The sequence below is a fragment of the Pantherophis guttatus genome, chromosome 1 (assembly GCF_059756535.1).
Source record: "Pantherophis guttatus breed Tessera chromosome 1, ASM5975653v1, whole genome shotgun sequence".
Classification (NCBI taxonomy): Eukaryota; Metazoa; Chordata; class Lepidosauria; order Squamata; family Colubridae; genus Pantherophis; species Pantherophis guttatus.
In genome coordinates this window covers 9,825,042-9,845,490 of record NC_142063.1, presented here as the reverse complement: position 1 = coordinate 9,845,490, position 20,449 = coordinate 9,825,042, and the positions used below count along the sequence as shown (strand labels likewise).

Genomic DNA, 20,449 nt, shown 5'->3' with positions numbered 1-20,449 from the left:
GTGTTACAGGCCAGGATTCACAGTGTGTATCTTAAACTGACACCAGGAGTCAGTTTTAAGTACAGTTGGAAGGCATTTCTCAAGCACGGAAGGAAAGAAGGAAGGAAGGGAAAATAGAGGAAGGAGGGAAGGGTGGGAGGGAGGGAGGGAGGGAGGGAAGGAAGGAAGGAAGGAAGGAAGGAAGGGAAAATAGAGGAAGGAGGGAAGGGTGGGAGGGAAGGAAGAAAGAAGGAAAGAAGGAAGGAAGGAAGAAGGAGAGAGAGAAGTGAGTAAGGGAGCAAGGAAGGAAGGGAGGGAGGAAGAGAGTGAAAAATAGACGAAGGAAGAAAAAAGAATAAGGGAATAAATGGAAGGAAAGAAGGAAGGAAGGGAAAATAGAGGAAGGAGGGAAGGGTGAGAGGGAAGGAAGGAAGGAAGGAAGGGAAAATAGAGGAAGGAGGGAAGGGTGGGAGGGAAGGAAGAAAGGAAGGAAAGAAGGAAGGAAGGAAGGAAGGAAGGAAGAAGGAGAGAGAGAAGTGAGTAAGGGAGCAAGGAAGGAAGGGAGGGAGGAAGAGAGTGAAAAATAGACGAAGGAAGAAAAAAGAATAAGGGAATAAATGGAAGAAAAAGAAGGAAGGAAGGAAGAAATAAAGGGAGGAGAGAGAGAAGGGAGGAAGCAGAGAGGAAGAGAGTGAAGGCAGAGAAAAGAAGGAAGAAAGAAGAGGTAGGAACAAAGGGAGGTGAGAAGGGAGGAAGGGAGAAGGGAGCAAGGAAGGAACAGAGTGGAGAAGGGCACTCCACTCTGGACAACATTGCGTTCCTTCTAACATATTGTATTGTGTGGACATAGCAACAGTGGAGGTTTGGGTATTTTGGGGGTATTTATGTAATGTACAGTATATTGGAGGTGGTGACCCTTTGAGAGCTGTATGCAATGAAATTTCACTTTAATGTATGCCGATTAGTGTACATTCGAAGTGACAATAAAGCTATTCTATCTATTCATTCTATCTATTCTATCTATCTATCTATTCATTCTATCTATTCATTCTATCTATTCATTCTATCTATCTATCTATCTATCTATCTATCTATCTATCTATTCTATCTATTCATTCTATCTATTCATTCTATCTATCTATCTATCTATCTATTCATTCTATCTATCTATTTATCTATCTATTTTTTTTTTAATTTATTTTTTTTTTAAAAAATTTATTTGATTTATATGCCGCCTTTCTCCGGAGACTCAGGGTGGCTTACAGTGCGTAAGCCGCCCTGAGTGCGTTAAGCAATAGCCTTCATCCTTTTGTATATTTATACAAAGTCAGCTTATTGCCCCCACAAACTGGGTCCTCATTTTACCTGCCTTTGAAAGGATGGAAGGCTGAGTCAACCTTGAGCCTGGCGAGATTCGATCTTGCAGTAATTGTAAGCAGCAGATGTTAATAACAGTGCTTTAGTCCACTGTACTAACAGGCTCTTTTACGACCATCTGACAAGTCCATGGGGAATCTGGATTCACTTAACAACCAAGTGACTAACTTAACAACAGCAGTGATTCACTGAACTGTCTTGCTTAGCAACAGAAATTTGGGACTCCATTGTGGTCATAAATCGAGGATTGCAGACAGCTGGTGTTAAATTACAGTGCTTAGTCTGTTGAGCTATCCAGGCTCATTCTATTCATTCTATCTATCTATCTATCTATCTATCTATCTATCTATCTATCTATCTATCTATCTATCTATTCATTCTATCTATTCTATCTATTCATTCTATCTATCTATTTTTTAACCTGGAAGCAGGTTGTAATTTTCCGCCAAGTATTCCTTTCGCGGAGAGACCGATGCTCACCAAAGTTGGAATCGTCGCCCAGCTCCTTGCCGTATCGCATCATGGACTCGCCTAGGAGGCCTTCAGACTGTGGGTACCCTGGATTCTTCACTTGCCCTCGGATCTTGGAAACCGTGTTCAGCATGGTCAGTTTCGCCCGGGATGCTGGAACAAAGAATAAGGAGGAAACAGCCATGGTTGAATTCCCATTCCGCAGCTCTTGCCCCCCAAAAATACAATATCTGGAGCTCAGCAGTGGTGGGTTTCAAATTTTTTTACTGCCGATTCTGTGGGTGTGGCTTGGTGGGCATGGCTTGGTGGGCGTGGCGTGGCTTGGTGGGTGTGGTAGGGGAAGGATACTGTAAAATCTTCATTCCCACCCCACTCCAGGGGAAGGTTACTGCAAAATCCCCATTTCCTCCCAATCAGCTGGGACTCGGGAGGCAGAGAATAGATGGGGGCGGGGCCAGCCAGAGGTGGTATTTGCCGGTTCTCCGAACTACTCAAAATTTCTGCTACCGGTTCTCCAGAACTGGTCAGAACCTGCTGAAACCCACCTCTGGAACTCAGAGTTGACATGAGGAGTCCTTGGTACGCTCTGAGTTTTGTGGTTTTCTTAGAGACGTTTCCGTACCATACTAGTTAACGTCATCAGTGCTAGAAGGGAGCAGACCTTGAGGAGCAGAGTGGGAGAGGGAGGAAGCAGGAAATGGGTGGAGGAGCAGGAGCAGAAGGTGATGGTGGTAGTGGAGGAGGAGGAGGAGGACTGTGGGGTCCCTCTCTCTGAGCTTGACTGCTAACTTGCAGATGTTTCATGACCCAAGTAGGTAACATCATCAGTGCTAGAAGGGAGTGGAATTTGCAGGGGAGGGAGGAGGAGGAGGAGGAGAAAACGGTGAGGTCCTTGGTGCTCTCTGAGCTTGGTTGTTTTCATACAGACGTTTCATGACCCAATTAAGTAACATCATCAGAGCTAGAAAGGAGTGGGATTTGTAGAGAGGGGGAGGAGCAGGAGAAGAAGGTGGTGGTGGAGGAGGAGAAGGAGGAGCAGGAGGAGAGGACTGCAGGGTCCCTGATGCTCTCTGAGCTTGGTGGTTCTCTTCCAGACATTTATTTATTGGTTCGATTTATATGCCGCCCTTCTCCGGAGACTCAGGGCGGCTTACAATGCGTTAAGCAATAGCCTTCATACTTTTGTAGATACCTGCTTAGTAGGGCTTTCGGGGCCCCCCCTAAGCGGTGTTCTCTTTTATACAAAGTCAGCTTATTGCCCCCACAATCCGGGTCCTCATTTTACCTACCTCGAAAGGATGGAAGGCTGAGTTAACCTTGAGCCTGGTGAGATTTGAACTTGCAGTAATTGCAGAAAGCTGGTGCTACTTAACAGTGCTTTAGTCTGCTGCGCCACCAAGGCTCTTATTTCATTACCCAACTAGGTAACATCATCAGTGCTCAGGGTTGGACTATGGAGTTCTTGGTACTCTCTGAACTTGTTATCTTGCAGATGTGTTTCATGACCCAACTCGATAACGTCATCAGTCTTAGAAGGTGAGCCACAAGTATATAAAAATAAGAGCAAACCCTTACTCCCTTCTAGCACGGATGATACACAGATGGGTAATGAAACATCTGGAAGAAAATCAGCAAGCTCAGAGAGCACCACCCCGGACCACCCCAACGATGCCCTTGAAGTGATGTCCCGGTGCCTGGAGGCCGTACGGATCTGGATGGGGAGGAACAGGCTCCGACTCAACCCATCCAAGACCGAGTGGCTGTGGTTTCCGACGTCCCGATATAGTCAGTTGGTGCCATCACTGACTATTGGGGGCGAATCATTGGCCCCCACGGAGAGGGCTAGCAACTTGGGCGTCCTCCTGGATTCACGGCTGTCTTTAGAAGAGCACTTGACGGCCGTGACCGGGAGGATTTTTCATCAGGTTCGCCTGATCCGCCAGTTGCGTCCCTTTCTGGATCGGGACTCCTTACGCACGGTCACTCATGCCCTCGTCACCTCCCGCCTGGACTATTGCAACGCTCTCTACATGGGGCTCCCCTTGAGGAGCACCCGGAGGCTCCAACTGGCGCAGAGTGCGGCCGCGCGGGTGGTTATGGGAGTGACATGGCGTTCCCATGTAACACCTCTCCTGCGCGAGCTGCACTGGCTCCCGGTGGTCTTCCGTGTGCACTTCAAGGTCTTGGTTACCACCTTTAGAGCGCTCCATGGCTTAGGACCTGGTTATCTACGGGACCGCCTGCTGCCACCAGTAGCCTCCCACCGGCCGGTACGCTCCCATAGAGAGGGGCTCCTCCGGGTGCCGTCGGCCAAACAATGTCGACTGGCGGCCCCCAGGGGGAGAGCCTTCTCTGTGGGGGCACCTACTATCTGGAATGAGCTCCCCCCGGAGATATGGAGGATCCCGGATCTACGCACCTTCCGCTGTGCTCTTAAGACCTTTTTATTCCATCAGGCTGGCTTGGCCTAATTTTTCCCTTTTAAAATACAAATCTTAATTTGTTTTAATTTATTGGGGTGTTTTTAAATCTCTCTTCAGCCAAATTGTTTAATTCGGTTTTATTCTGTTTTTAAATTTTGTATTTATGTGTTTTTATCTTGTGGCTGTTCACCGCCCTGAGTCCTTCGGGAGTAGGGCGGTATACAAATCAAATAAACTAAACTAAACTAAACCAAGGACCCCATAGTCCTTCTCCTCTCCAGAAATCCCACTCCCTTCTGGCACTGATGATGTTATCTAGTTGGGTCATGAAATGTCTACAAGAAAACAACCAAGGACTCCACAGTCCATCTCCTTCTCCTTCTCTCCTCCTATCCCTCCTCCTCCTCTTCAGAAATCTCACTCCCTTCTGGCACTGATGATGTTACCTAGTTGGGTCATGAAACGTCTGCAAGAAAACGACCCAGTTCAGAGAGCACCAAGGATGACCCCAACAGTCACCTGATCTTCCAATTTCAAAAAGAAATCACAGACTGCCTTGCTGGCTGAGAAAAAAAAAATCATTATCCTGAAATATCACAGCATCTGGAAAGAGAAGCTGCTTTCCAAGGTAGGGAGCAGAAAATAGCCGGGTGTGAAGCTTGCCAATTCTTATTTATTTCTGTATTTATTTCTGTATTTATTTCTGTATTTATTTCTGTATTTATTTCTGTATTTCTTTCTTTCTGTATTTCTTTCTGTATTTCTTTCTTTCTTTCTGTATTTCTTTCTTTCTGTATTTCTTTCTGTATTTCTTTCTGTATTTCTTTCTTTCTGTATTTCTTTTTGTATTTCTTTCTGTATTTCTTTCTGTATTTCTTTCTGTATTTCTTTCTGTATTTCTTTCTGTATTTCTTTCTTTCTTTCCAAAGGAAGGAGAGGATAGGGTGGAGATATTTCTGAAGCCTTGTGGCTGAGTTGTAATGAATCCCGGGTGGGAATTACTTCACGAATGGGGCTGCAAAGCCTGCAGGAATGCAGGGCTTCGATCCAAGGAGTGACCGCAGGTTATAAGCATTTGCCCCGCCGGCTGGATCCGCCCAGGCCTTTTGGACCGCAAGGGGGAAATCCCCCGGGGAAGACCCCTCTACCTACTCCCCTCTGTTTGCAGAGGGTCCGTTTCCATGATTACCGATGCCTGGGATAGCCCACTGAGCGGGGATCAGCTTTCTCTATGATCAAATGAACTACGGGGAGTTCTTGATTTAGGACCATAATCCAGAAAGGAAGGAAGGAAAAGAATGGAAGAAAGAGAAGGAGGGTGCGAGGGAGGGAGGGAAGGAAGGAGTGACAGGGTGGAAAGGAAGGAAGAGAAAAGGAAGGAAGGAGAGGGAGGGGAGGAAAGATGGAAGGGAAAGGGAAGGGAAGGAGGGGAAAGGAGGGAGGGGGAGGGGAGAGGAACGAAAGAAGGAAGCAAGCAAGCAAGCAAGGAAAGGAGCAGATGGGCAGAGAGGGGAGGGAAAGGAAGGGAAGATAGAAGGAAAGGAAAGGGGAAAGAGAAAAAGATGGGAAGGAGAAGGAGGAGAGGAAAGGAAAGGAAGAAAGAAAAGAAGAAAGGAAGGGGGAGGGAAAGGAAAGGAAGAAAGGAGGGAAGGAAAGGAAAGGAAGGGAAGGGTGAGGAAAAGGAAATGAGGGAAGGGAAGGGAAGGAGGGGAGGAAAGGGAAGAGAAGGGGAGAGGAAGGAAGGACGGAAGAAAGGAAAGGAAGGAGGGGAGGGGAGGGAGAGAAGAAAGGAAAGGAAAGGAAGGACGGGAGGGAAGGAGGGGAGGAAAGGGAAAGGAAGGGAAGAGGAGAGGAGGGAAGGAGAGAAGAAAGGAAAGGAAGGAGGGGAGGGGAGGGAGAGAAGAAAGGAAAGGAAAGGAAAGGAAAGGAAAGGAAAGGAAAGGAAAGGAAAGGAAAGGAAAGGAAAGAGGGGAGGGAAGGAGGGAGAGAAGAAAGGAAAGGAAGGAGGGAAGGGGAGGGGATAGGAGAGAAGAAAGGAAAGGAAAGGAAAGGAAAGGAAAGGAAAGGAAAGGAAAGGAAAGGAAAGGAAAGGAAAGGAAAGGAAAGGAAAGGAAAGGAAAGCATTTTTCCCCTCGAGAGGTGGTGAGATATATTTTTATAGTTTCCATGGGGCACATGGCCCATGAAGGTTTTTCTCAACAAAATCACAACAGAGGGAACAAATGTGGCAGGTGATCACAATGGCATAACTCTTACCGGGGTTTGGTTGCAGGTATTCCGTCGTTCTGGCCAAGATTTCCGTAACTGCCTTGCTGGTAAGGTCCACTTTCTGTAGAAACAGAAGTCACGAGTTGACAAAGGGGAAAATAAGGGGGGGGGGTGCATTTGGAGGTTCAGATTGTCCTCATCTTACAGCAGTTTGCTTAGTAACCTTAGACTTAGGACTTAAAATAACTTTACTGTCACTTTGAATGTACACTAATCGGCCTGCATTAAAAATGAAATTTCGTGGCATACAGCTCTCAAAGGGTCGCCACCTCCAATATACAGTACATAAACACAACTAAATAAATAAATACAAAATTATGCATATGCCCACATCTATTATATGATCCAGAGAAGCAACACAGTCTAATTTGGACGTATATAGGCATTATCTTATTCTGGTGCACCAAACGGAGCTGGAAGACAATGCTTTTTCTTTCCCCCCCCCTTTTTTTCTACACTTTTCCCTTCCTTCCCTTTTTCCTTCTCCCTCCTCTATTTTCCTTACTATTTTCCTTTGTGTTTTTGCACTTTTATATTCCAAACTAACAAGAAACAAGAAAGAAAGAAATACATGGATGATGGCGTTATTCCAAAGAGATTCTCTGGTTCTTCAGCAAACTCAATTATGAAATATGAATATGAAAAATATGAAATATGAATATGAAAAGATAAGAAGGCCTTCTTATGTTGTGTTTTTGAGCATGGCGCCAGGTGCATTGCGAAGGTGAAATAGGCAGGTTGCAAGAGCAAATAGGCAGAGCAAATAATTATATTAGTGGTCACACCCAGCTCCGGAATGCCTTTGTTATTGGAACAATATTAGATATAATTGTATTATATTTGCCAGGCCAAAGATGTTTTTATTCTGCCTATTCTGCTTATTCTATCTATCTCAAACTTAAACAACAATCTATCTCAAAATGACGCTATAGGGCAAGGATCTCCAACCTTGGCAACTTTAAGACCGGTGGACTTCAACTCCCAGAATTCCTCAGCCAGCAAAGCTAGGAATTCAACTCCACGGGTCTTAAAAGTTGCCAAGGTTGGAGACTCCTACTATAGGGCACTGCACACCAGAACAACTAGACACAACGACAATTCCCCCCTCCCATCCCCCCGTGCCATCACTCTGCTAAACAACTCATTCCCACAACACTGTCAAACTATTTACTGAAACTGTATTAATATTATTATTATTATTCTCATCCTCCCTATTGCCTATCTCCTTTTCTACGTATGACTATAACTCTGTTGGTTGTTATCTTTATGATTTATATTGTTTTCTTTAGTTTCCTAGCATGATTTATATGTTGTTGATTGCTTATTTAAGTATCCTATGACTATCACTAAAGTGTTGGATCTTATGATTCATGATGAATGTATTTTTATGACTATGATCACAATTTATCACTTATATTGTTTTTGTACACTGAGAGCTTATGCACTGAAGACAAATGGCCTATCACACTTCACCAATCAAGAATTCAATTCGATTCGATTCGATTCGATTCAATCCAATCCTTTTTTTTTTTTAAACAAACTTTATTCGTATTTTTAAAAAAAGGACATTTAAAACAATTATAAAAAAAACTAAACAGGTTTTTCTTAATGAAACACACAAATTACAAATACATATACTATACATATATAGTGCTCAACTTCATCTATCAACTACTTTCTAATGTTATATATACATATATATATACGCACAGTGACTTATTTCCTTCTATATCTCTCTGACAGTGCAGTTGTTTATTTACATTAATTTCTCCTAACTTTCACCTCTAAGCATTCCCTCTCTCTGACTTATCCACTGGTACCAACTATTCCATATTTTAAAGTATTTTGAATCTTCCTTATCCTGTAATTTTAGAGTTAATTTATCCATCTCTGCGCATACATAGATTTTCTGTATTACTTCCTGATCAGTTGGCAAACGGTCTATTTTCCAGAGTTGTGCCAACGCTAATCTTGCCGCTGTTATAATGTGGAGTATTAGGTATTTTATGTCCTTCCTTATATTCTTATTGATCCTGCCGAGTAAAAAGACTCGATTCAATCCTAATTCAACATATTGTATTGTATTGCATTGCATTGCATTGTATTCTATTGTATTCTATTCTATTCTTCATTCCAATATTCTATTCTATTCTATTCTATTCTATTCTGTTCTGTTCTGTTCTGTTCTGTTCTGTTCGATTCTATATTCCAATATTCTATTTTATTCTATTCTATTCTACTCTACTCTTCATTCCAATATTCTATTCTGTTCTGTTCTGTTCTGTTCTGTTCTATTCTATATTCCAATATTCTATTTTATTCTATTCTATTCTACTCTACTCTTCATTCCAATATTTTCTATTCTATTCTATTCTATTCTATTCCATTCTATTCTATTCTGTTCTGTTCTGTTCTGTTCTATTCTTCATTCCAATATTCTATTTTATTCTATTCTATTCTACTCTACTCTTCATTCCAATATTTTCTATTCTATTCTATTCTATTCTATTCCATTCTATTCTATTCTGTTCTGTTCTGTTCTGTTCTGTTCTATTCTTCATTCCAATATTCTATTTTATTCTATTCTATTCTACTCTACTCTTCATTCCAATATTTTCTATTCTATTCTATTCTGTTCTGTTCTGTTCTATTCTTCACTCCAATATTCTATTTTATTCTATTCTATTCTATTCTACTCTTCATTCCAATATTTTCTATTCTATTCTATTCTAATTCTGTTCTGTTCTGTTCTGTTCTATATTCCAATATTCTATTTTATTCTATTCTATTCTACTCTATTCTTCATTCCAATATTCTATTCTGTTCTGTTCTGTTCTATATTCCAATATTCTATTTTATTCTATTCTATTTTACTCTATTCTTCATTCCAATATTCTATTCTGTTTGTTTGTTTGTTTGTTTGTTTATTATTTATTTATTTATTTATTTATTTATTTATTTATTTATTTATTTATTTATTTATTATTAAATTTCTATACCGCCCTTCTCCAAATAGGACTCAGGGCGGTGCACAGCCTAAGTAAAAACAGAGCATACAAAATTTAAAAAACAGTATTAAAATAATTAAATATTTTGGCCGTAAATTAAAACAACCCAATTTAAAATCAATTTAAAATTTAGCTCAAGCCAGCCCAGCTAGTTGAAATAAATAGGTTTTCAGGGCCCGACGAAAAATCCGGAGGTCTGTTATTATACGTAGCTCTGGGGGAAGGTTGTTCCAGAGGGTGGGCGCCGTCACAGAGAAGGCTCTCCCCCTGGGGGTCGTCAGCCGACATTGTCTGGCGGACGGCACCCTGAGGAGGCCCACTCTGTGCGAGCGTACTGGCCGGTGGGAGGCTATTGGTGGCAGAAGGCGGTCTCGTAAGTACCCCTGCCCTAAGCCATGGAGCGCTTTAAAGGTGGTCACCAACACCTTGAAGCGCACCCGGAAGACCACTGGGAGCCAGTGCAGATCGCGCAAGAGAGGTGTCACATGGGAGCACCTCGTCGCCCCCATAATCCCCCGCGCGGCCGCGTTCTGGACCAGCTGGAGCCTCCGGGTGCACCCCAGGGGGAGCCCCATGTAGAGAGCGTTGCAGTAGTCCAGGTGTTCTGTTCTGTTCTGTTCTATTCTTCATTCCAATATTCTATTTTATTCTACTTTATTCTATTCCATTCCATTTTACTCATATTTCTTATTTTCAATATGTTAACTTTTTATGTGCAAAGAACGGGAATTTGATTTAATTTTTCCTGAAAACTATTACAAGCTTGGGTGGGTATTTATATACAGGTAGTCCTCGACTTACAACTTGTGCATTTAGTGACTGTTTGAAGTTACAACGGCACTGAAAAAAAAGAGACTCGCGACCGTTTTTTACACTTACGACCGTTGCAGCCTCCCCATGGTCACGTGATCAAAATTCAGACGCTTGGCAACTGTTTCATATTTATGACGGTCACAACATCCCGGGCTCACGTGATCCCCTTTTGCGACCTTCTGACCAGCGAAGTCAATGGGGGAGCCGAATTCATTTAACGACCGTGTGACTCACTTTAACAACTTCGGCGATTCACTCAACAATTGTGTTATCAACTTCACAACCGCGGTGATTCACTTAACAACTGTGGCAAGCAAGGTCATAAAATAGGGCAAAACGTACTTAACCACCATCTCGCTTAGCAATGGAAATGTTGGGCTTAATTGTGGTCGTAAATCGAGGACCACCTGTATAAATGCCAGGTTTTCTTTTTTATAAGTTTCTGGTTTAGAGTAGTGGTTTTCAAGAAAAAAGGCCCGAAAAACGGCCTGAAAAAGGCCTGAAAAACGGCCAAAAACCAGGCATGCGCGTGCCGGCCAGCTGGTCTTTGGGTTTCCGGTGCTCTGGTGCACGCGCATTCCAGTTTGGGCACTTGGTGCCGAAAAGGTTCGCCATCACTATGCTAGAACAGTGATGGCTAACCTTTTTGCCATCGCGTGCCAAGAGGGGGTGGGCAGGGAGGGTCGCGTGCGACGTGCCCATGCGCATGTGTGTGCAACCCCCTGCCCCGTCCGCTCCTGGCACATGATGGCCTGGTAGGCCCGTTTTTCTTTCTTACTTGGTTCCAAATCCTCTCTGTGTATCTGGGAAGGGCGAAAACAGCCTTTCCCACTCCCTTGGAGGACCTATGGAGGCTGAAAGGGCCTATTTCCCAACTCCCGGTGGGACAGGAAGTGACTTTTTTGCTGTCCCCAGCTTCCAGAAGCTCTCTATGAGTCTCTAGGAGCCTCTCTATGAGTCTCTAGGAGCCTCTCTAGGAGTCTCTGGAGGCTGGGGACAGGAAAAAACATCACTTCCTGTCCCACCGGGAGTGGGGAAATGGGCCCTTTCAGCCTCCGTAGGGCCTCCAAGGGGGTGGGAAAAGCTGTTTTCTCCCTTCCCAGATACACAGAGAGGATCTGGAGCCAGGTAAGAAAGAAAAACGGGCCTCCCCCGCCCCAGGCCCTCCAGAGGCAGGAAACAGCCTGTTTCCCTACTTCTGGTGGGCCCAGAAGGCCCGAATATCAGCTGGCCGCCGCGCGCATGCGCCCCAGAGCTGAGCTGGCGTGCCCACTAATATGGCTCCGCGTGCCATAGGTTCGCCATCACGGTGCAAGAAGGTAGCAAAGATATCACATGCATTTAGAGCATGAGTTTCCAAATTTGTGGACTTTCAAACTTGTGGACTTCAACTCCCAGGATTCCCCAGGCAGGAGAAAGACCAGGGAATTCTGGGAATTGAAGTCCACAAGTCTTAAAAGTTGCCAAATTTGGAGAACCCTGATGTAGATCTTGTCCATACCACACAAAGCCATGTCTTCCATGCATTATTAGTTGGTTATCCTTACACACCTTCTCCATTTCTTTGAAGTCCTCATCCAGCTTGGTTCCTTCAGCCCCGCCAACTTTCTCGCTGACCAGCTGTGAACCAAAACACAAAAGGTTATTTTTTAAAAAAAAAAAAAAAAAGAGGAGCATTTATATATTGCAATTAGTCCTCCTTTAGCGACTGCCTGACCATTCGCGGTTACGACAGGGATGGGAAAAAAAAAACCACTTTACGACCAATACTCCGATTTGCAACTTTCGCGGGCTGGCAAAGCAAACGACAGCTGAATGAAGACCGTGCGGAGCAGTTTCACTTAGTGACTGCTTCGCTTAACGACTGATCCCAATTGTGGCTGCTAAATGAAGATGGCCTCTATGAGGTATGTATTTTTTACAGCTACTTTGAGACTGCCCAATTCAATACCACACCTGGTGGCTTACGACAAATGTTACAAACCGCAATAATACATTTAAATTTATTTATTTTTTGAAAAAAGTTTTTTATTTTTATTTCTTATACACCTATTGTAAATGTACATTCTCTTATCCATGATTGATCATATATATACATATTTTTTCTAACGAAAGCATAAAAATAAGACATTTTAAGCACATTTGGGGTTGCTCTTCTACCTTCTTTTCCCAACAAACCTTTTTCTCCTTCTTCTTTCTTTCCCCTCCCTCCCTCCACTCCTCTTCTACTTTCTTCCTCCTCTTCTCTCCTCCCCTACTTCCCCTTCCTCGCCCCCACTCCTCCCCTCTTTTCCCCCTTTCGCGCCTTCTCTCCTGCTCTTGTCCCCTATCCTTTCTTCCTCTCCTTCCCCTTTCTTCCATTCCTCTCTCTCCCTCTCCTCCTCTCTCCTTTCTTTCTCCTTTGTTGCGCAATATTTCCCTTATTTGGTATCTGAGCAACTCCAGTTTTCTAATAATATATGCTTTCTTTTCAATTTCTTTCCCATTTTATCCAATCTATCATTTCATAACTGTACATTTATGTTTATAATCTTCTTTCTTTCCCCCAATCCCCCTTTTTCTATTTACTCTGATGTCATCTGAGTTTCTATTTCTTTTTTGTCTTTTTTGTCATTTAACTTTCTATTATCTATATCATTTATCTATCAACTTTTATTCATATTTCTTTTCTATCCATACATAGAATCTTTCCCATGTCTTTTTTTTTTAAAGTTTTTTATTATTTTTTTAAAACATAAACATAAAACACATTTTTTCCAAAACAAAGTTTTTGATCCGGTCACAAATTAATACAAATCACTAACAAATCTTAATTTTCAATTAATACAACTTAATATTTTACTCAGTTATTTCCCTCAGTTTTATCTATTTAACTATGCCATTATCCCCAAAAACCCGTTACTTAAATCTTAAATCCTAATCAATTATAATTCCATTTTTCTCTTTCATTTGCTTAGATGGATATATTTTAACAATATAAATCATCACAATAATTATAAACATTCATAAAGTAATTAATTCCAACATAATCATTTTATTTTTACTAATGAACTCAACATTTATAGTCTTTATTTCTGTTATTAAACTTAACTTATTCATTTCATTTTAACTATTAATCTCAACATACTCCTCCTTATTTGGCTATCCCACCTCATTTTATTTTGCTATAAAACCCAACATCTTTATCTTCATATTTGTTGTTAAACCAATCATTTTTATTTCCTAGCTGTTAAACACAACATAACCATTTTATTTTTATTTTTGTTTTTTGGCCGTTCCACAGCATATCTGTTTTTATTTTGGCTGTCTTTCCCATGTCTTGAAATACACCGATTCCTCTTTATCTTTTATTCTTAGCGTTAGGAACACATTTAAATTTCAATGATCTCCCAGTCAAAAAGACGCCAATCCTTTAGCCTAAATACCTAATCAAAACACAGAATTGTAAATCTTCATTCTCATATACAGCTAGTCCTCGACTTATAACAGTTCATTTAGCGACCATTCAAAGTTACAATGGCACTGACAATTGAGCCCAAAACTTATGTTGCTAAGTGAAACATTGTTAAGTGAGTTTTTGCCTCGCTTTACGATTTTCCTTGCCATTTTTCTGGTTGAGTGAATCATTGCATATTTTTTTTTAATTGGATTTCTATACCGCCCTACTCCCGAAGGACTCAGGGCGGTGAACAGCCACAGAATAAAACACATAAATACAAAAATTTAAAATAGAATAAAAACGAATTAAATAATTTGGCTGAGACGAATTTAAAATACCCAATAATTTGTTAAGTCAAATGAATCATTGTGCTTGTTAAGTGAATCTCGATTCCCCACTGATTCTGCTCATCAGAAGGTCGCAAAAGCGGATCACATGATTTAGTGACACAGCGACTGTCATAAATATGAACCAATTGCCAAGCGTCTGAATTTTGATCACGTGACCGTGGGGACGCTGCAATGGTCATAAGTGTGAAAAACGGTCGTAAGTGTGAAAAACGGTCGTAAGTCACATTTTCCAGTGCTGTTGTAAATTGGAACGGTCACTAAACCAACCGTTGTAAGTCAAGGACTACCTGTAATTACAATAACAAATGCTTTGGGACTCCAAACAGAGAGGCACCTGCCACATAACATCCCACACTTAACAATTGTCGATAAGAAAGACCAAAAAAATAATAATCCGGATAATGTATAGGAAAGTACCTTGAGAAGTAGAAAAGAAGAAAAATCCACAAAACGCAAAAATCTGAAAATAGAAATAGAACGACTGTGGCAAAAGAAAGCGAAGATAGCACTAATATAGCGATAGGCCCCTTGGGTGCAATCCCAAAACATCTGCAGCACCATTTAAAACATCATCGGCATTGACAGATTCACCCTCTGTCAATTGCAAAAGGCAGCTTGACTCAAAATAGCTGGCAACCTTTAACACCATCAAATAACAACATCTGCCTATCGCAGGTCTTTGGGAAAGACTGAGTAGTCCAAATCCAGTCTAAACATCTGGCTGACTGGGCAAAGAACCATAAAGAAGGATTTAGTTATAAGGGGATTAATAAGAAGGCCTACTAATAAGCAGTAACAAGGATTAATTTAAACACTAAAGTCTACCACCCGACAAAAATTTTAAAAACTAAATAATTATAAATTATAAAGAAAAAGAAAACTAAAGCAAACCAAAAACTCAAAATGATACTCGATGGACCACCGGGTCAATTTTCTATGTTTTTAACAGAATAACAGAGTTGGGAGGGACTTTATTCAGAATAGAGCTTGGAAGGGACCTTGGAGGTCTTCTAGTCCAGCCCCCTCCCCACGCGCAAGCAGGAGACCCCATACCAGGGCTGTCAAACTCGTGGCCCACGGGCTGGATGCGTCACACGCTGCCCACACCCGGTTTAGCGAAGGGGGGGGAAAGTCGCGATACGTCATGTGACAACGCAAGTTTGACACACCCCTGCCCTATACCGTTTCAGACAAGCGGTTGTCCAATCTCTTCATTAGTGGACTTCCGGGTGCGCTTCAAGGTGTTGGTGATCACCTTTAAAGCGCTCCATGGCTTAGGGCCAGGGTACTTACGGGACCGCCTTCTGCCACCAATTGCCTCCCACCGGCCGGTTCGCTCCCACAGAGAGGGCCTCCTCAGGGTGCCGTCGGCCAGACAATGCCGGCTGACGACCCCCAGGAGGAGAGCCTTCTCTGTGGTGGCACCTACCCTATGGAACAATCTACCCCCAGAGATACGAGTGATCCCAGACCTCCGGACTTTTCGTCGGGCCCTTAAAAACCTACCTTTTTCAGTTAGCTGGGCTGTCCTGATTTTATGGTTGGTTTTTAAAAATTTTGATATTGATTTTAATTGAAATGTTCTAAATTATGGGCCAAACTTTATTTAATTATTTTTAATCGATTTTAACTTTTGTGTACAAATGTTTTATATTTGGCTGTTCCCCGCCCTGAGTCCGAAAGGAGAAGGGCGGTATAGAAATTTGAATAATAAATAAATAAATAAATAAATAAATTAAAAACCTCCAGTGTTGGGAGGATCCACAACTTTCGACAAGTTAATTATTATAAGTTATTAAACTTGCAAGGCTAACCGACTCTCAACAAAGCTGGTTGGCTCTCAACCATCAAGCTGACAAATTTATCAAATGTTTTTCCCTCGCTTTACCGTCACACCCAAGAAGCCTGGCTCCACGTGCCTCCTCTAAAACACACGCTGTACAGTACACAACCCCAACGTTATCACAAAAGGACGTTTGTATCGATGGTTTAATAAATGAACCGTTTGTGCACGCAGGGTGCAGGATACGGCAAATAAAAGCCAACCTCCTCTGAGCTCAGCTGGCTCAGCACGGATTTTTTTTTTTTTAGCCTTGAGCTAAATAACTCAGCATAAGAAAAAGAAGCGAACCGGATGAAGACACCTACAGCTTAGTCCCCGACTTACAACGGGGCCGTTCAAATTTATGATGGCCCTGAGGGGAAAAAAAAGCAACTTAGGACCGTTGCAGCATCCCCGTGGTCCCCGTGATCGAAAAATCGAGATGCCTGGCAAGTGGTTCGTATTTATGACGGTCGTAGGGTCCTCGGGGTCACGTGATCCCCCCCTTGGGCGACCTTCGGACAAGCAAAGTCAATGGGGAATCCGGATTCACTTACCGACCGAATGCAATGCTTCAACGGAACAAGGAAAGCGTGACAAGGAAAGTCGTAAAGTGGGGGCAAACCTCCCTAAAAACGGTCACTAAATGAACTTTGGTCAGTCGAGGGCTGCCTGTAGGTGAGGCTAGAGGAGGAGAGAAAGAGAGACCAAAATATTCTAGATTCTTCAATAAACTTCATGGCTCTGTTCCAATATTTGAGGGGCTGCCACAGAGAGGATCCGTAGTACGGGTCTCCTGTGTGACCAGGGGGTTGGACTAGATGACCTCCAAGGTCCCTTCTCACTCTGTTACTGTTATTAAGGAGGGGGGTCAAGCTATTTTTCAAAGCATTCGAAGGCCAGACAAGGAATAATGGGTGGAAACTGATCCAGGAGAGATTCAACCTGGAAATAAGGAGGAATTTTCCGACAGTGAGAACAATCAACCCATGGAACAGAAGTTGTCTTCAGAAGTTGTGGGAGCTTCATCACTGGAGGCTTTCAAGAAGAGACTGGACTGCCATCTGTCAGAAATGGTGTAGGGTCTTCCTGCTTGGGTGGGGGCGTGGGGTTGGACTAGATGACCTACAAGGTCCCTTCCAACTCTGTTAATCTGCCTTTCTTTCTTCCTTCTTGCAACAATGTTGATTTGAGTTGCAGAGTGGAAAGAACCAAAACCACAAACACAAGGAGAGTGGATGCCGGAGAGAGGAGAGACAGACAAAGCTTTTGAACCCCCGGACTACGCAACCCATGGCCGTGGGATCCTTGAAGTGAACATGACGTGAATTGAGGCCGAGGCGCCACCGGTTCCCACCCGGCTTAACCACAAGGGCCTGCACGTCTCAAGGAGAAGACGCAGCAATTTGGGATCTCAACTGTAAATGATAACGGGGGAAGAGAGAATTAAATGGATGCAGTATTTACAGTTGCCGTGCCGTGCCATGCAACACAACGCAACTAGTTTCAATGTAATTGGTTGCAACGCAATGCAGTGCAAGACAACTGGTTGCAACCCAATGGAACACAATTGGTTGCAACGCAATGCAACGCAACGGGGTGCAATGCAACGCAATGGGTTGCAATGCAACGCCACACAATTGGTTGCAATGCAATGCAACGCAATTGGTTGCAACGCAACGCAACGCAACAGGTTGCAACGCAATGCCACACAATTGGTTGCAACGCAATGCCACACAATTGGTTGCAATGCAATGCAACACAATTGGTTGCAAGGAAATGCAACACAATTGGTTGCAAGGCAACACAATTGGTTGCAAGGCAACACAATTGGTTGCAATGCAATGCAGCGCAACGCAATTGCTTGCAATGCAACGCAACGGGGTTGCAACGCAATGCCACACAATTGGCTGCAATGCAATGCCACACAATTGGCTGCAATGCAATGCAACGCAACACAATTGGTTGCAACGCAATGCAACACAATGGAACACAATTGGTTGCCATGCAATGCAACACAATTGGCTGCAACGCAATGCAACACAATGGGTTGCAACGCAATGCAACCCAAAGTAAATCTCAGCTCCCCCTCATCTTTTGTGGCTTTCCTTTCTGGAAACATTTTTTTGCACATTCTCCCCGGCTCCTCAAGCTGGGGACGGGTCCAAGTGTGTCAAGGGGGAACGCCTACAGCCCCCTCCCCCACCCCCGCCCCATGCATTCCAGCCACTTCTGCCGGCCTGCCAGCCGCCTTTTGCCAAGGAGGATTCGTGCTGCTCTCTGCGGCCGTTTGCGCTCGCACCAGCCTTGGCTGGCAGGTTTTCTTGAGAGCTCAGGAATCCGAGAAGGTGGCCGTGGATCAGCGGAGATCCTAAGAAGGGAGCAGGCTGAAAGGAGGACTCCGCTTCATCCAGGATCTCGGGGAAATGAGCTACCGCTTGGAGAGAGGCCAAGGGTTGGACTACTAGCACATCTGGAAAAGGAGGCTGTGGGGGGAAAACACTTACTCCATTTCTTTACGTCTCAGAGAGCAAAGCAGGAAAAACCAGGCTTGAGATTAGCACCCCATAATTTTAGCAAACTCTTGCTGCCGATACTTCCATCAGATTCTACTCACTGGGGGGAAAAATGTGTTTTGCTTATAATGGCTATAGCATCCGGCAGAAGCTACCATCTTTATTTATTTATTAAGCTTTTATTCCGCCTTCGTTACTTTAGAAGGGACTCCAAGGGGCGAACATACCTAATAACGCCTTGACTCCTTCTGTTTTCCACCCGACGACAATCCTGCGAGGTGGGTTGGGCTGACAGAGAGGGATTGGCCGACTTGCCTGCCTAAGGCAGGACTAGAACTCACCGTCTCCTGGTGTTTGGCCCAAAGTCACCCAACTGGCTTTCATGGCTAAGATGGGACTAGAACTCACCGTCTCCTGGTGATTGGCCCAAAGTTTCCCAGCTATTTTTCATGGCTAAGGCGGGACTAGAACTCATCGTCTCCTGGTGATTGGCCCAAAGTTTCCCAGCTATTTTTCATGGCTAAGGCGGGACTAGAACTCATCGTCTCCTGGTGTTTGGCCCAAAGTCACCCAACTGGCTTTCATGGCTAAGGCGGGACTAGAACTCATCGTCTCCTGGTGATTGGCCCAAAGTTTCCCAGCTATTTTTCATGGCTAAGATGGGACTAGAACTCATCGTCTCCTGGTGACTGGCTCAAAGTTTCCCAGCTATTTTTCATGGCTAAGATGGGACTAGAACTCATCGTCTCCTGGTGATTGGCCCAAAGTTTCCCAGCTATTTTTCATGGCTAAGGCGGGACTAGAACTCACCGTCTCCTGGTGACTGGCTCAAAGTTTCCCAGCTATTTTTCATGGCTAAGGCGGGACTAGAACTCACCGTCTCCTGGTGTTTGGCCCAAAGTCACCCAACTGGCTTTCATGGCTAAGGCGGGACTAGAACTCACCGTCTCCTGGTGATTGGCCCAAAGTTTCCCAGCTATTTTTCATGGCTAAGGTGGGACTAGAACTCACCGTCTCCTGGTGATTGGCCCAAAGTTTCCCAGCTATTTTTCATGGCTAAGGCGGGACTAGAACTCACCGTCTCCTGGTGATTGGCCCAAAGTTTCCCAGCTATTTTTCATGGCTAAGGCGGGACTAGAACTCACCGTCTCCTGGTGATCGGCCCAAAGTTTCCCAGCTATTTTTCATGGCTAAGGCGGGACTAGAACTCACCGTCTCCTGGTGATCGGCCCAAAGTTTCCCAGCTATTTTTCATGGCTAAGGCGGGACTAGAACTCACCGTCTCCTGGTGTTTGGCCCAAAGTCACCCAACTGGTTTTCATGGCTAAGGCGGGACTAGAACTCATCGTCTCCTGGTGATTGGCCCAAGGCCAGCTGGGAAGGTCTTAAATCAGTGTTTCTCAACCTTGGTAGCTTGAAGATGGGTGGACTTCAACTCCCAGAATCCCCCAGCCAGCAGCGCTGGCTGGGGGATTCTGGGAGTTGAAGTCCACCCATCTTCAAGCTTCCAAGGTTGAGAAACACTGTCTTAAATGAAGATCACGCGGCCTCAGGACAGTGAAACTGTCTTAAATACCTGCCAGCGTCTGAATTTTGATCACGCGACCATAGAGATGCTTCAACGGTCGCTAAGTGTGAAAACCGGCCACAAGTTGGTTGTGCTGTCGTAACTTCGAGCGGTGGCTAAATGAACAGTCGCACGTGGAAGACTAGCTGTATAGTGCAAAGTTGTAACTTTACAACTGACCCAATGAGTTCATCCCGATTATTTCAAGACAGACCTCACCCCTTTCCCAAGTGTAAAAAAAAACGATCCTAAGTCACTTTTTTTCCCGTGTGCTGTTGTAACTTCGAATGGTCACTAAATGAACGGTTGTAAGTTGAGGACTATCTGCCGTGAATCAGCAGCCTTGTCCAGCAGGTGGAAAAGGAGAACAAGATGGATGGATGGATGGATGGATGGATGGATAGGGAGGAAGGCAC

At 43.9% G+C, this 20,449-nt stretch overlaps 1 protein-coding gene across 3 annotated transcripts in view; it reads right to left on the bottom strand.

Moving 5' to 3' along the window:
* Positions 1 to 20,449, bottom strand: part of SH3GL1 (SH3 domain containing GRB2 like 1, endophilin A2) — an 85,173-nt gene that overhangs the window by 16,728 nt on the left and 47,996 nt on the right. For all 3 annotated transcript variants that reach the window (XM_087894830.1, XM_087894869.1, XM_087894786.1), the window contains exons 2-4: positions 11,891 to 11,959; positions 6,507 to 6,579; positions 1,837 to 1,980 (exon numbers count right to left, since the gene is read on the bottom strand). In XM_087894830.1, coding sequence (XP_087750956.1) covers positions 1,837 to 1,980; positions 6,507 to 6,579; positions 11,891 to 11,959 — 286 coding nt within the window. The remainder of the gene's footprint in view (positions 1 to 1,836; positions 1,981 to 6,506; positions 6,580 to 11,890; positions 11,960 to 20,449) is intronic.